The 14855-nt window shown below is 37.8% G+C and overlaps 1 protein-coding gene across 2 annotated transcripts; it reads left to right on the forward strand.

The window, feature by feature from the left end:
• Positions 1-331: 331 nt before the first annotated feature.
• LOC116290454 (DBH-like monooxygenase protein 2 homolog) lies at positions 332-11127 on the forward strand. Of its 2 annotated transcripts, XM_089024141.1 has the most exons (4): positions 332-380; positions 5280-5401; positions 5805-5951; positions 9707-11127. In XM_089024141.1, the coding sequence occupies exons 2-4, from the start codon at positions 5342-5344 to the stop codon at positions 9731-9733; spliced, it is 234 nt and encodes a 77-aa protein (XP_088880267.1). In that variant the 5' UTR covers positions 332-380; positions 5280-5341; the 3' UTR covers positions 9734-11127. The 2 variants fall into 2 exon arrangements, with proteins under 2 accessions (XP_088880267.1, XP_031553342.2); XM_031697482.2 differs by lacking the exon at positions 332-380 and having other exon boundaries at positions 5011-5401.
• The last annotated feature ends 3728 nt before the right edge of the window (positions 11128-14855 follow it).

Here is a 14855-nt window from a genome sequence, read left to right on the forward strand (position 1 = left end):
CCTCTATGTATCATTATTATCATTATAAATTGCTCTCATCATCAATGCTGACATCATCACCATCATCGTCGTCGTCATCATCAACATCATCATCATCACCATCATCATCATCACTATCATCATTATTATCATCATAATTATCATAATCTAACCCTTGCTCTTCATCATCATTATCTACATAGTTTTTTTGTGCTGGGCCTATGGGCACAGTACATTTGTTTTTGGTGAGTTAGGTATGACCGGAATTTAGTGTTACGAATGCCATTGGTGGACCTCGTCATGATTGGCATTGGTGAAACACGAGGTGAAAATGCACGTTGAGTTCTGTAAGATCGGGAGACGGAGGAGGTGAAAGAGGTTGAACATATGTGGTTTTCGTGGTAAGAGTGCCTTAATCCAACTTACTTTAAACTTAATTTGGTAGTATTCTAACCAGATAATTAGAAACTGGAGCTAAATTAGAAACTTTAAGTGCGACTTTTGTTTTTTTGATGCAACTCGAATTAGTTACGTAAACAATAGATTGTAAATGGACAGGTCAGAAATTTCAACTGCGTCATTGATGTAAAATAGTACTCGCACGAGTTTTATATTATTTTATTAGCAAGAAAAATGATATTTGGTTTGAATAGCAAAACATATTTATTTCTAGTCGAATATTTTTATGACAAAAACGTATTTCATGCCGTAAGCTTGAATGGGGGCGGGCCAGGAATTTCTACTGCGTCATTGATATAAAATAGTACTATTGGTATTTACTAAAACAAGGAACGACCTAAAACCACCTGAAACCACCTGAATCCACCTAAAACGACCTGAAACCATCTTGAAACCACCTGAAACCAGCCAAAACATTGAATTTCTATCGAGTTTGTCGTCCAGTTTGTGTATTTTATTGACTTTTATCGATCGATCGAGTGTTTGTTTTCCTTGGAAGGGATGTACTTCATGGTAGAATGTCATATAGTCGCTCATACGTATAGTCTTCCATAGAAGTATTCCACACTTCTACCTCACCTCTCCCTTGCTATGATTACCTGTTCCTAGCTATGATCAACCGTCCCTACCTATGATCAACTGTTCCTAGCTATGATCAACTGTCACTAGCTATGATCAACTATCCCTTAGCTATGATCAACTATCCCTAGCTATTTTCAACTATCTCTTGCTAATTTCAACTGCCATAGCTGTCATCAACTGTCCCTAGCTATTTTCAACTATCCCAGTAGCTGTCATCAACTGTCCCTAGCTATGATTACAATTTGAACATTTTTCTAGGGGACTCAGGAGTGCCTGTGGGTGACCCCATTTTCAAAGGCAAAGACAAATTATCTGACCGTTGATGCAGTATGTGATATGATGTCATAGTGACAATTTGGTATGTTGTTACCCCCACGCCCCTGCCCCCCCCCCACCCCCCCCCCCCCTCATGACAAATCCTGGATAAGCCCCTGCTTAACGTTATTCAGCTATGCTGCCTGCACGTTTTTAAGTTCATTAAACTATAGAAGGGGAAGTTAATCTATATATAGGTACAGGAAACCATTAGTAGAGAATGGTGAAAATAGCTAGGGATAGTTGATCATAGCTAGTGACAGTTGATCATAGCTAGGAACAGTTGATCATAGGTAGGGACGGTTGATCATAGCTAGGAACAGGTAATCATAGCAAGGGAGAGGTGAGGTAGAAGTGTGGAATACTTCTATGGAAGACTATACGTATGAGCGACTATATGACATTCTACCATGAAGTACATCCCTTCCAAGGAAAACAAACACTTGATCGATCGATAAAAGTCAATAAAATACACAAACTGGGCGACAAACTCGATGGAGATTCAATGTTTTGGCTGGTTCCAGGTGGTTTCAAGATCGTTTCAAGATCGTTTCAGGTCGTTTTAGGTGGTTTCATGTGGTTTCAGGTCGTTCCTTGTTTTAGTAACAGTACCCGCACGAATTATATGTTATTGTATTAACTAAAGTAATGATTTTTGTTTTGGTTAGCTAAACATATCTATTTCTAGTCAAATATTTTTATGAAAAAGGGATTTTCATGCCGAAACCTTCAACGAGTGGGCGGACGAGGAATTTACTGCGTCATAATTTACATAAAAGAGTACTCACACGAGTTTTATATTAGTATAGGAAATCGCACGATCTCGAGTACAATTTGGAAATTAATAGACACGAGTAATGTTTTGAAAGTTCTTGTAATTGCACGAGCCTTTAGGCGAGTACAATTAAAGAACTTTCAAAACATTACGAGTGTCTATTAATTCCAAATTGTACGAGAAGATCGTGCGATTTTTTGTTTATAGTTCACTCAACAAAATTTCAGTAAGAAATGCGAAGCGACGCCGTTCATCTTTGTCTATTTGATTTTAAGTCCATCGCGCAACTGAAATGCATAAAAAAGATTAGTTCTTACGGCTTTAAAATTTTATTTATGTTTTTTAAGTACAAAATGATAGAAAATAATTGTTTTGACATTGTTTTGGCCGTGTTGCCATAGCGACTTAATTCGGTACTCCTACGGAGTACAATTAACGCTATAATTGTACTCCTCTCGACCAATCAGAGTCGAGTAATTTTGTTGAGTGTACTATAAGTTTATTTATAGTTCCTTTCAGGAGAAGGAGACTCTGCTCGCAGGGTATTCTGAGGTAAATTTTCGAGACCAAACTTTTTCTGTAGATGGAGAATCTTCTGTTCAATAATGGTTTGTGTGGTGTTTTTGAGCCGATGGAGCCACCATAACACTGGTTCTCAGAGAGACGGGAGGCTTGCTTTGGGGTTTGCGAACAAGACTCGTTTATGCTGGTTCAATTTGACCGTAAAAAATATTCAAACCGAATCCACGGACTTTCTTCTGTCTTACAATGACTAAATCCCAAATAGTCTTCTACTCTATTCAAAGTATCCAATGTGCCCAGCACATTTGACACGTTTTCCCGTGTCAAAACTTGTTAACATTTATATCTTGATTCAACAGCATGCGTAAATGTTGTTTTGCTCTTTCATCCAGGTGAGGTGATGATTTAGATATAAGGGCTACTGCCCATTTTCTCTCTCTTTTACCAAGTTTCATGATAATTGGATCCTGCAAATCTTGATGAGTACAAACATCGTCTCCTTGAACTGATGGGGCTATTTTCTTAAGTATTTGCACAGTTCTAGATTGTTTCTAGCTGTGTTCCTTTTTTTTTTTTTTTTCGATTGTTCTGTTTTTGTGCTCGCGATTTTCTCTTCATTGCGGAGAAGTTGAAACGAAATGCCGATGTGCAATCATCCAAAAGCTTGATAAGTCGGTTTTGTAACAACCTCATTTCTTCTTGCAAAGTTTTTGAGGGTGTAATGATCCGTTCATCGAAGCCGTGTGCAGTTTTTTGTCCTGTCAGAATTCTACCCGACGAGTGAATGGTACTTCGTAAATGTTCTTTGAGGACGTTCTTAAGAGTAGTTAGTGATTCTTTGATACTTTTTATATGTTCTAAGTTCTGTTTGATAGAGTGTGAGTCATGTGGTTTGAGAAGTACGTGGTTGAAAAACGGCTAGTAGCACAATACTTAGAACATCTTCATCATCTGGAGCAAAGGAAAAAAAAGAGGGCAGAGACCAGAGAACTTACAAGGAAGGAAGAAAAGAAGAAATGTTTCAACGACTTTAATTGGGAGGGTTTATACAGGGATGGAGGTCTGAAAAAATTAAAGGTGTCAGTACTCGACGTGTATATAGAAAACAAGCGATTAAAATCTCCAGGGGAGCAAAAAAAAAAACCCCCGGAAAAGTGGATGCTGTGACAATGGATATTGCTTGGTCACTTTTGCCAACTCAACAGCCTACTAACAATAGTGTTTACGAGACTGACGACAGTGATGATGATGACCAAGATGAGGATGATGATATAGTGGTTGAAGAGATTGGAAGCGATGATGATGATCTTTCATCATTATCCTCTTCAGACACTGAAGATGAATTGCATCAAGAAGAAGAACAAATTGCTAGTCTGTTGAACACCACAAGATCAGGAAGAGTTTGCACTTTTCCATCATAACATTTTCAAACCGATGTATTTTATAAAGAATAAGTGCCTCGCAAGCAACACCACATATCAATCTAACTGCTATGTATGCTTATAGTTTGCAACGTTCCAGATTTATATACAAAAATTAAAGCTATTTATAGGAGGGGGAGGGCTGTAATTTTTTGGGCTGTCTTGTCAGAGGGGGCCAAAATTTTTAGGCTCAAATTCTATGTGGAGCCAAAATTTTTGATCCCTAGTTTCAAATAATTTACCGGTCCTCCCCCCCAATAATTAATGACCGCTCCCTAAAATGGGCTCCGTACGTTACAGTGCGAATCGAAATACCGTTGTCACCTAGAAATGTTCTATTCTTCTTTTAGACTGATTAACTTTCTAACCACAAGATAGCGTAAAGATAACAATAACGCTTATGATTGGCTATTAAACATTCTTGAAGTATTTCTAGGTGCCCATGGTTTTTCGATTCGCACTGTAAAATATCTGAGAGTCGCAGAGTATCGAAAACCGCGATACCAAGATCAAAACAGCTGCTATCATGGGTTCTCGCCACAAGCAAGAAATAAAGAATACTAATCTTCATCGTGTAAATGCCATAGCTTATGCCAAAAACACGATTGCTATTTATACCCATGTTGCTTTGAGAACGGTCATCGTTACGCTTGGAATCAATAGAGGTTATCTGATGATACGGCTGTGTATTTTCACGAGTCACGGAATATTTTGGCAAACCTTCATACGAGCCAAAATACAAATGATAATCGAGTAAAAATGCATAGCCGTATCAGATGCTTGGCCTACTGATAATTTGTTTATCATTGTATACTGCAAAGAAATTCTCAAACTCCCTCTAAACCCCTCGTACCAGATCGCGAGCACATGAGCTGTGCTCAGATACGGTCATGGTCTTTTCCCGTATCACGCACGTTCTTTGCATTTTATACGCCCCATCACTGCGTCACTGAGCTTACAAGCTTTAAAGACAAAACTCTGCTCTTCAGCTAGATTGATTTTGGTGCGAACTGATAACTGCCTTGAGTCTACTGAGACCCAATAACAAAATTTGAAGCAGTTTTCAACGCACATTACCATGAAGTTTCTTGTCACCTTAGTGTTCATAGCAGCCTTATATTTTTGTGCAGAAAGCACCACATATCCAAATCACTTGACCCTAAAAGAAAACGTTTTTGATGTGCACTGGTATGTCAACACAACTGAAGATAGATTTTATTTCAAAGTTGTCGCCAACACCACTGGTTGGGTAGGTTTGGCGTTCACAACCTATGAAGGTGGAGAGGATATGAAAGACTACGACATTGCTTTGGGAGGCGTGAGGAAGGAGAACGAAACGTATTTGAAGGTATGCGACTACGTTTGAAACTTGCCTTCGCTTCAAATTATTATTTCTATAGTTAATAAATAAATAAACATCTAATTAAATAAAAATAAATATCTCGTGATAAATTGTGCCTCAGATCAATTTTTTCTGGTTATGTTAGTATTTTTAATGTGTTTACTTTCGCATTGATTTGTTAGACATTGCGAGTCCAATGCATATTCATATTCGCCGTCTGCATTTCACTGAAGTTTAACAAACAACAGCGGTTTGCAGCAGCAATGAGTGAAGGCATTTGACGTACCCGTGAGATAAAAAATACTAGTCAAATAGCACAAAAAGTCTGGGTTGGTTTTTGCTCTTAGGACTGAATAGACGATAATTTTTGAGTCATGCAGTTAAAATTATTTTTTCTTATGATTTGCAGGACTACTGGTCTACTTCAGAAGTAAAGCCAATATTAGACAGCTCCCAAGACCTGATGCTCACCAGTGCTATGGAATCTAATGGGAAAACTACAATCGAGTTTAACCGCAAAGCAGACACTGGGGATGCGGCAGACACACCCTTGAAGGTTGGATATAATTCTTTCATATTTTTCAAAATGTACGTCGCGTCTTATGCTAAGTTGTATTCACCTACAGGTGAATATGACATTTGTCGACTTGTGCTGCTTGCAGAGATAAATAGATTTTGAACTCCAAAAAACCTCTCAATCCGTTTTTAACTCTGGTTTTTATTAATTAATTTACTTGCGTTAAAAATACACCGAGTTCATGTTCCCATGAACTGAATTTCAGAAAGATAAAGAAACAATTAATCATGGAGTGTAAACATCACATGATTTGAATTGTGCTGTGATTGAATTGCTGGACGGTCCAATGATCAGTAGTTATTTCATTGTATTATATTATTTCATTATATATATATACACTCAATAGCCCACCTCCGAGATATGGTTCGCTTGCCACGCACAAAGGTTTCAGTATGAGACTATGTGCTAAATTGAATTTATTCTTACCGCTTGTCATGAATGACTGAGCATTTAGCACGTAGCCTCGTACTGAAACCTTTGCGCGTGACAAGCAAAGCATATCTCGGAAGCGGGCTATTGAAGAATCGTTGTAGGGTTCAGAAACATAGAACATAACAGCTGAACCCGAAATGGCACATGGGAAATGACATAATTATATTATAATTTATTCATTTGCGCCATCCATGCAGTCGGTTTAGAAAGCCAAACGCGTATTAAAAACAGTGGATGAAACCACGGGTCACCGGTCACGGCATGCATCTAATTAACGTACTTCCCATGTGAGATTTCGGTCTCAGCTTCTATGTTCTATGTTTCTGAACCTGACAACGATTCTTTGCAGAAAGGTTGTAGTATACATTTATGCATATATCTAATGAGATGCAAGATATGATATCAAATGAGATGCGAAACGTAAAACATGCTTAAATACGATTGCTTAAAGGGGCACTTGGATGAAAATGGATAAAAATTGGAAATGACTTTGAACTTAGTTATACGTATCTGTATGGCCTCAATAGTAGCCAAGCAACATACTTTCTTAACAGGAAAATGTAGCGGATAAAAATTATGAGTTTTGGCAGCATCTAAATTTGGAGTAAATGACGTCATTTACCCAACCCTATTGTTCTTTTTGCTTTTAAACCAAAATATCTCAATAGCAAGTGGCTCCCAGGCTAAAATGTTCACTAATCTGGTTTACATTAATCATAATTGAGTCATATTATCCACAAATACTTCAATTATTCGGACTTTCAAAAATTGGGGCGTTTTCATCCAAGTGCCCCTTTAACCACGACATTTTGTGGAAAATACTTTTTAACTTGACTTTGTGCAATACTTATGTCTCTAATACAATAGAAGATAAGTAAGACCAAATAATTTACTTTTTTAAGTTTCGCATCTCATTTGATATCATATCTTGCATCTCATTAGATATATATATAAATGTATACTACAACCTTTTTGCAATCAAATGTATACACTTATTTCAATGAAGTTAGTCACCAAAGCCTAGAAAGCTGGGATCGCTGAGCATCATGGGAAACTTTTCATATCAAAAAAGCATATATATACAAAGCTTTTTAAATACAAACTGCAGCTCGATGATGCTCAGAAGAGGTGAGACTGTAATCGGTAAAAGATTTGCAAGTCCATGAACAGTTATCAAGCGGTTGAACGTGTGAAATGAATCTAACCATAATCCTTGTCGGCCTCAGCTTTATAGCTTTTCAGGTGAATATATATACTTATTTCAATAAAGTTAGTCACCTAAAAAGCTATAAAGCTGAGGCCGACAAGGATTATGGTTAGATTCATTTCAAACGTTCAACCGCTTGATAACTGTTCATGGACTTGCGAATCTTTTACCGATTACAGTCTCACCTCTTCTGAGCATCATCGAGCTGCAGTTTGTATTTAAAAAGCTTTGTATATATATGTTTTTTGATATGAAAAGTTTCCCATGATGCTCAGTAATCTCAGCTTTCTAGGTTTTTGGTGACTAACTTCATTGAAATAAGTGTATATATATATAGAGAGAGAGATAATTTCTATTGACTGGACAGGTTGTATCGTCGTGTACGGGAATTGTCAGGGGAATTCTATTCAAATTCAAATTTCAAGTAATCGGCTAGTAATCGTACCCTACGATAGCATAAATTAAACTATAATAAATATTTATGTGCACGCGCTGATGATACATCGTTTAAATATGACTAAAAAATGAGACCACCCAACCGAATTCACTTCGTGGTCTAGGGGTTAGGGTTAGGGTTAGGGTTAGGGTTAGGGTTAGGGTTAGGGTTAGGGTTAGGGTTAGGGTTAGGGTTAGGGTTAGGGTTAGGGTTAGGGTTAGGGTTAGGGTTAGGGTTAGGGTTAGGGTTAGGGTTAGGGTTGGCATTTGCATTGTAGTAGTTCTTTGGTGCCGAAGGTACCGAGTTCGATTCTTGGTGTCTTCAATTTTTCTAAGTGAGGAGAAACAAAATTTCTAAGTCACACTCGTGTGTTCGGATACCTATGACGTACTTCGTTAATCCGTACACGACGATAGTACCAACTGACAAGCTCATGGTTCCTTGGCTGTCCATGGTCGTCGTGAGCCTTGCCATTAGCATAGTGTTTCGTTGTTTCTTGCTTTAGCAACATTTCATCACCCTCCCCCCCCCCCCCCCCCCCCCCCACCTAAAATGTCTAATAAGATCTATATCTGATTTTTATTACAATATCAGATTGCTGGGTTTCAGTCCGCTGATAAAAGTCTTTGAATTTCAATATCTGCTTCAAATGGATCAGGTCAAATACTGACCACAATGTGCTGTCAACCAGAAAGAAATCTATTGAAATCCTGCGATTCAGCAGATGAATATTCCACTAGAGACAGGAAATAAATGAGTCAAATTAAACCCAGTATTTTCAAATTTTATATTTGATTTTCCAAGATGGCGGACCTGACTAGAACTTTTTAAAGTATTGTTGTTGTTTGTGTGTTTTTTAATGTCTAAACGAGACTAAACGCGTTAAGATTATTGCCCAAAGTTGGGCACTCTCCTTTCCTAATAGCTCTATTTCTCATTCCGTATAATTACCGCTGTCGTCGTTAACTGCAGACTCCGATTTATGAAGGACCAGCTCGCTGAGAGACTGGTCCGCAAAAGTCAAAAGACGTAATGTAATTTTGCAGTGAGGACACTCTAACCATTAACACTGTGCTTTTTTACTACTTTTTTTAACATGCATCCCTTGAGTGAATCATTTAGAAATAAGTTATCTTTGGATCACATAGCATATTTGAGTTCAATCCTACTCTTTTAGAGGGTTTGAAGCAGTAAAAAGCTCAGAAAATATAAATCTGAATAAAGTCAAGTGTTCATGGTTCGAGTGTCTTCACTGTAAATGACTTACTTGATACTACCCTGCGAGCAGAGTCTCCTTTTAACTTTTAACTTGATACCTGTATATTGTAGCAATTCAAATGAGTCTGTGGTTTAGCACGAACAGTAATATCCATCGATTGCAAATTTAAAGCTGAGCAGGACTATTGGACGTTAAGATCACTTAATCTCTGTTTTATTAATAGACTCAAAAATACGTTACAGCTTCGTATTATATAACTTTTTAAAGTTAGCATCGCGTGCCAATCATGGCGGGCCCATAGATAATTAGAGCCCCCATTGCAAGGGCGAATCCAGGAAGGGGGGTGACTATTACAAATGTTTTACCACCCCTGAATCTGCCCCTGCGGATTGACTTCTTTGATTTAACCATGGATTTCTGCTTCCTGTATGATTCAATAGATGAACAACTCAATATTCCTGGCTTAGGCAATCGGCAGAGAAGACGCTACTGATGACAATACTTACAACCAGCAATTAAATAAACAGCAAGGGGGAAGAGAGGCATACTAATGAAGGCTACAACATGTACACTGCCAAAGTCATTCAGCCAACCATCCCGTCAACCACCCAGGCAGGATCTGCCATTGTACCGTCTATTGTGGCTTTGTTGCTCATTCAAATGGTCATGCAACTGATCAACTGATCCGGCAGTTATCTGGTTTTTGCGCATACCTTAATGAAAAAAAACAGCTGGTCATAAAATTACAGGGTTAATGGGTTATGGTCATTTTAGTCAAATGATTCATAATCATTGATATAGCAAAAAGCATAATTGAGTCACCTTTATTAGTCATGCGAAATTCAGTCCTTTTTTATCAGTTATCCGTCCACTCTCTCTTTTTCCCAACGAAACAGCTGTTAATAAAATAGTAGGGAATAGCATAAAACAAACATAAAATAAAATAACAACACATGCGCACTAAAACAAAGTGAGAAAAAATCCTGCACTTGCACTTGCACTGATTATCGTTATTTCTTTTTAATCCGGCGAAGGCTAACGTCTGAAACGGTGTCAATAATGTTATATAATATTTAAACAGGATGCTTCTTCACTATAGTGATTTTTCTAAAAGTTCTTGTTAAACCAATAACATGTAAAAAATTGAGCTATGAAAAAAATTCAGATGATGCGCAAATACAAATTGATATAAACGTATAAGATTACATGTTTTGGAAAGCTTCAAAGAAATTGGATTTAAATTGAGAAATCTTAGAGCATCGTTTGATATCATTACTTAGATTGTTCCACTCTTTCATGGCTGGATAAGATGTCCTTTGTTTCCCCCAATTTGTTTAATTTAACACTTGGCCAAACGACACTCACTTCCATTTCTTGTGTTATAACCATGCTCACTCATTACTCACTTGTTGTATTCAACACCAACGAAGTCCCAAGTATTAACCATTAGTCATTATCAGTATTTTAGGGCTCGTCCACACTAGGTGCATTTTAGATCGATCTAGTTTGGATAGATTCGAGATCGATCCGAGCTCAGTTTTCAAGAGCGATCACACTACGCTGACGTACAAAAAACACAGGTAGTCTAATCAAAACCGGGAGAGTGCCAACATATCTAAGGGTTTGAAAACTAGTAGGGATTACATTAAACTATGGCAGATTTAGTTCCACTCTTTCCTCTCTTCTTCATTTACATATTACGCTAGACAGTAGAGCAGATAATCTTTGAAAAAGGTCATATTTACTATGATGCACATTTTGAATAGTTTTACATACTAAACGCATCCTACATGGAAAGGAATGAGTATGCGTTCAAAGCCATCAGCGTCACCATAAAGATTTTTGAGTTTGCTGGTCATAGCAAGGGGTTAATCATCTACGGTCTAGGGGCCTACTAACCTCTCCCTTAGGCTTCGGCCGAGCTTCCTGATCAGTCTGTAAATCTCCGGATAGCGGTGTTGGGGTCGAAATCTCCGGCGTAGCCGTAAATGCTTCGCACTGCCATACGACGGTTCAGCACTCGATGTCTGGAAGTATGGTACTTTTTCAATGAGTCAAAAAGTAAAAATACTGAAATAATGTTTCCGTAGCAGATAATCTTTGAAGTAGGGCATATTTACTGATACACGTTCTGTTTAGTTTTTCTAAAAGCATCCCACATGGAAAGGAGTGAGTATGTGTTTAAAGCCATTAGCGTCACCATCAAGATTTTTGAGTTTGCTGGTCATGATAGCAAGGGGTTAATCATTTAAGTTCTAGAGGCCGAGTAACCTCTCACTTCGAAAAATGGTAAACGCGGCTACCGAAAGAAACCAAATGAACATGAATAGCGGATTACCTCAAGAGCAAGACCGCGTTTTCCAGACTGACTTTCCGATCGCAATGATGTATACCATTTGTTTTCCAACCGGAATTTCCGGTTTTTCCTGAAAAATGGAAAGCACTCTCCAGTTTCCCGTTGCACGGCTTTCATTTTCAAATACCCCACTAAGCAACACTAAGCTCGTTCCAATGGAGCTTTTCACTTTGAATATAATGTTTTCCCATATCAGACCTAGTGCCATTCTCTTGAGTATAAGAGTTTATTTAAGTTGTATCTATATTCATGTGCCTCCTCATATGCAACCGTTAGACAAAGAATTTACACTTTAGAACGGTGACAAGTGGTCGGTAATGGGAGAACATTACGCCCAAGATGAAGGTGAGGTCCCATAATGTAGTTGAACATACCAGAACTGACATTATAGCTACTGGGAGTCGTAGTATCGATTTACAGTGAATTCGAAGGATTTGGAGCCAGGATGGTATCATCGTCCGGATGGACGAGGAATAGCATTCAGAAAAACTCTAAATAAAATGTAAATACTATACACTGTCGCTCTAAAGATGAATACTGCCCAGGTTGTCGAAACATCAGTCACTAACAACAAGTGTACACAACTCACCCGGACGGTTACTTCATCCTCGTTCCCGGCCCAGTGCTTGTTAGCTTCAGTTCGACAAACCACATTCTCGCCCAGACCCTACCCATTTCACTAAAAATAGTGAAAATATGAAAAACCTACGATTTGGCTAATCAGGGTGGCATGGATGGGGTAGTGGTTTATCGCTCGCCTCTCTACGTTGTGGTACGTATGGGGATGGGGTCGCGGTAAAACGCGGAAACGTAAAGTGCGGAAAGTTCGGAAAAGCACTAATTTCAGATTTCCCGCAATAATCAACTTTGTAATCGCATGTAAAACGTAAACGTGCTTACAAAACCATCAATGCCATTGGCTTCAAATGACTAACTTTTGCTTTAAAACAATTTAATTTTGCCAAAGATGTAGAGTTATCCAGCTTGTTATCGTTTCAAGACATGATTGTATTTCTCCGATAGTTTGAACCAATAAATCTGTGCTTTAAGATAGTTTTCTTTTCCTTATACTAATTTCTTCGCGATCTTAGTTGTGAGTTTCATATCAGTATTAAAACGGCTTTTCATTCTGCTGTATCATTAGCGACCTTTTGACCCTTTCAGTTCTTAACCAATCTATTATAGGTAGTCCAATGCAAAGTCAACTTATCAAAAGCAGGAGTTTCATCCATACGAATGACGCGGATGTTTCAATATATGTTTCCGCACTTTCCGCATGCACTTTCCGTTTCCGCGTTCATAATTAATAGGGTCTAAGTACGAAAATGGAAAAACCGCGTGCGTTTGTCTTTATAGCTGAGGAGAACTGGTTTCGATAGTCTGAATCGCTGCAGATTGGACAAAGTAATCAGATATGATCGATCGTTGCCATGATTACCAAATACGTATTATACGATGCAGTTATTAGCAACCATTATTTATTTATTTATTTATTTATTTTTGTAATTTCAGGCCGGTATTAGATATTTGATGAAAAAGAAGCCTCTGAATGTATCGTACTAATACATGTTTCGCTTGTATGAACGTTGTTATGGATACAAAATGAACCTAATCAGCAAGTAAGTTTTATATTGGTAGTAAGTAGTACGTGAAGTAAATAGTGGGGAATATTTTGACGGCTTGCAGTGGGTTGTAAAATCAAAAGCAGAGCTATTTCAGAACGGCGGAGCGGTCATCAACTAAAAAGTCTAAAATTTCAAGCCTATGCTATAAAGCAAATATTCTGAAATTGCATAAAAAGCCTTTTTTAGAAAAGATCATTATTTGAGTACACAAAAGAAGACAGATTTTAGATTATTCAATTTATTATGTTTGTCCCTACAAGTTACAACCGTTTATAGTAAAGAATGAAGCTGTATGACTGATGGGGGTATATGACCCACTGATTAAGTCAACACGGAGACAACTTGACTGTATATAAGACAACTGACTATGTCATGTCTTTTTTGTTTTGCTTTGTAATAATTCTCCTAGCTTTATGTTCACGATATTTAGTGCTATGTTAAGGGTAAAAACAGAAGCTCCTTGGCTTCCCCAACAAAAAATTTCAAAGAAAGAAGATCCCTTAGGGGCAGGATTTGTCAGTTTGAGATGTAAATATTACTAGTGTCCTCATCAATATTGTCAAGATGTCGGATGCCATATATCTCGGCCAGGGCTGTATTCTTTTGCCGAAGGATTTCCTCCTAAGGAACTAAATATATCACATGCCCTTTTCTTTCTATGTTCTGTTGCCGAGAGGCGTTGGTGGCGATGTATGGGGAGGGGGGGGGTAGTTATTTCATTTCAAAAAAGGGAGCACAGGGGGGGGATTAGTGAAGGTTTTGTTTCATGTTGCTTACCATATGTGCTATATTCATGTATAAATAATGTAAACACAGAAGGTGAAAAATATGCTGACCAAAACAAGCAAACACTTTTGGAAAATATTTTATTTTGATATGACCTGATTAAATTCACATCGCAAATAATGCATTTCGCGCTTAGTATGCAACAAAACCTGTTTGAAATCGCTGAGTAAAAAGTGCACACCGTAGGCGGTTTTATTCAAAGCAGTAGTCTGAGTAGTCAAACGCTGAACCCTGCTAAATAAGACATCTGGTATCTGATTTCAACAAATAAGCGGCATAGGTGTTTGTTTAGCAAAAGAAAAGAAGTGTCGATAAAAGAACGCCATAAAGCAAGACATCACACCCTTGGGATTTGCGATGTAAATATATTCAAGCTCTTCATGTAAGTGGTATGGCTTTGCATAATAACATAAACGATTTATACTCGACCACACACTCAGTCCCCAGCAAAAACAGTCTTAGATCAATACATTAATTAATATTTGCATCCCTGAAGCCCTAAGATCATTTTCGAGCTTCTGGTTCGCTTGTAATTCATTTAGATAAGGTAAGTGTAACTCAGTTTAACTATAATCTGGTAACATATAGTCGTTGTGTATACCTTTCGATATTTGAGTAGCAACACAGCTGCAGTAATGATGATATATACTGAAACTCACGACTCTTTTAAGCTCAGTTCAATGCAACGATTCTAGAACTAGCAATTCTAAATTCGGCAAAGATTATGGAAATAGAACGACAAGAATAAGAAACTGAAGACAAGCTAAATTGGCTGGCTGAAAGTTTAACTCAGTTTTAATTAAAATTCAAAAAATTTTAAAA

The sequence above is a fragment of the Actinia tenebrosa genome, unplaced genomic scaffold, assembly GCF_029948245.1.
Source record: "Actinia tenebrosa isolate PJP-AT-01 unplaced genomic scaffold, QUT_ActTen_1.0 PGA_scaffold8__29_contigs__length_14323225, whole genome shotgun sequence".
NCBI lineage: Eukaryota > Metazoa > Cnidaria > Anthozoa > Actiniaria > Actiniidae > Actinia > Actinia tenebrosa.

What these genes read in the sequence shown, in the direction of transcription:
- LOC116290454 (XM_031697482.2), top strand. Translation starts at nt 5,132, where the DNA reads ATGAAGTTTCTTGTCACCTTAGTGTTCATAGCAGCCTTATATTTTTGT. An exon ending in AGAACGAAACGTATTTGAAG is followed by an intron (nt 5,402 to 5,804) that starts GTATGCGACTAC and finishes TATGATTTGCAG; the next exon opens with GACTACTGGTCTACTTCAGA. An exon ending in CGGCAGACACACCCTTGAAG is followed by an intron (nt 5,952 to 9,706) that starts GTTGGATATAAT and finishes ATGATTCAATAG; the next exon opens with ATGAACAACTCAATATTCCT.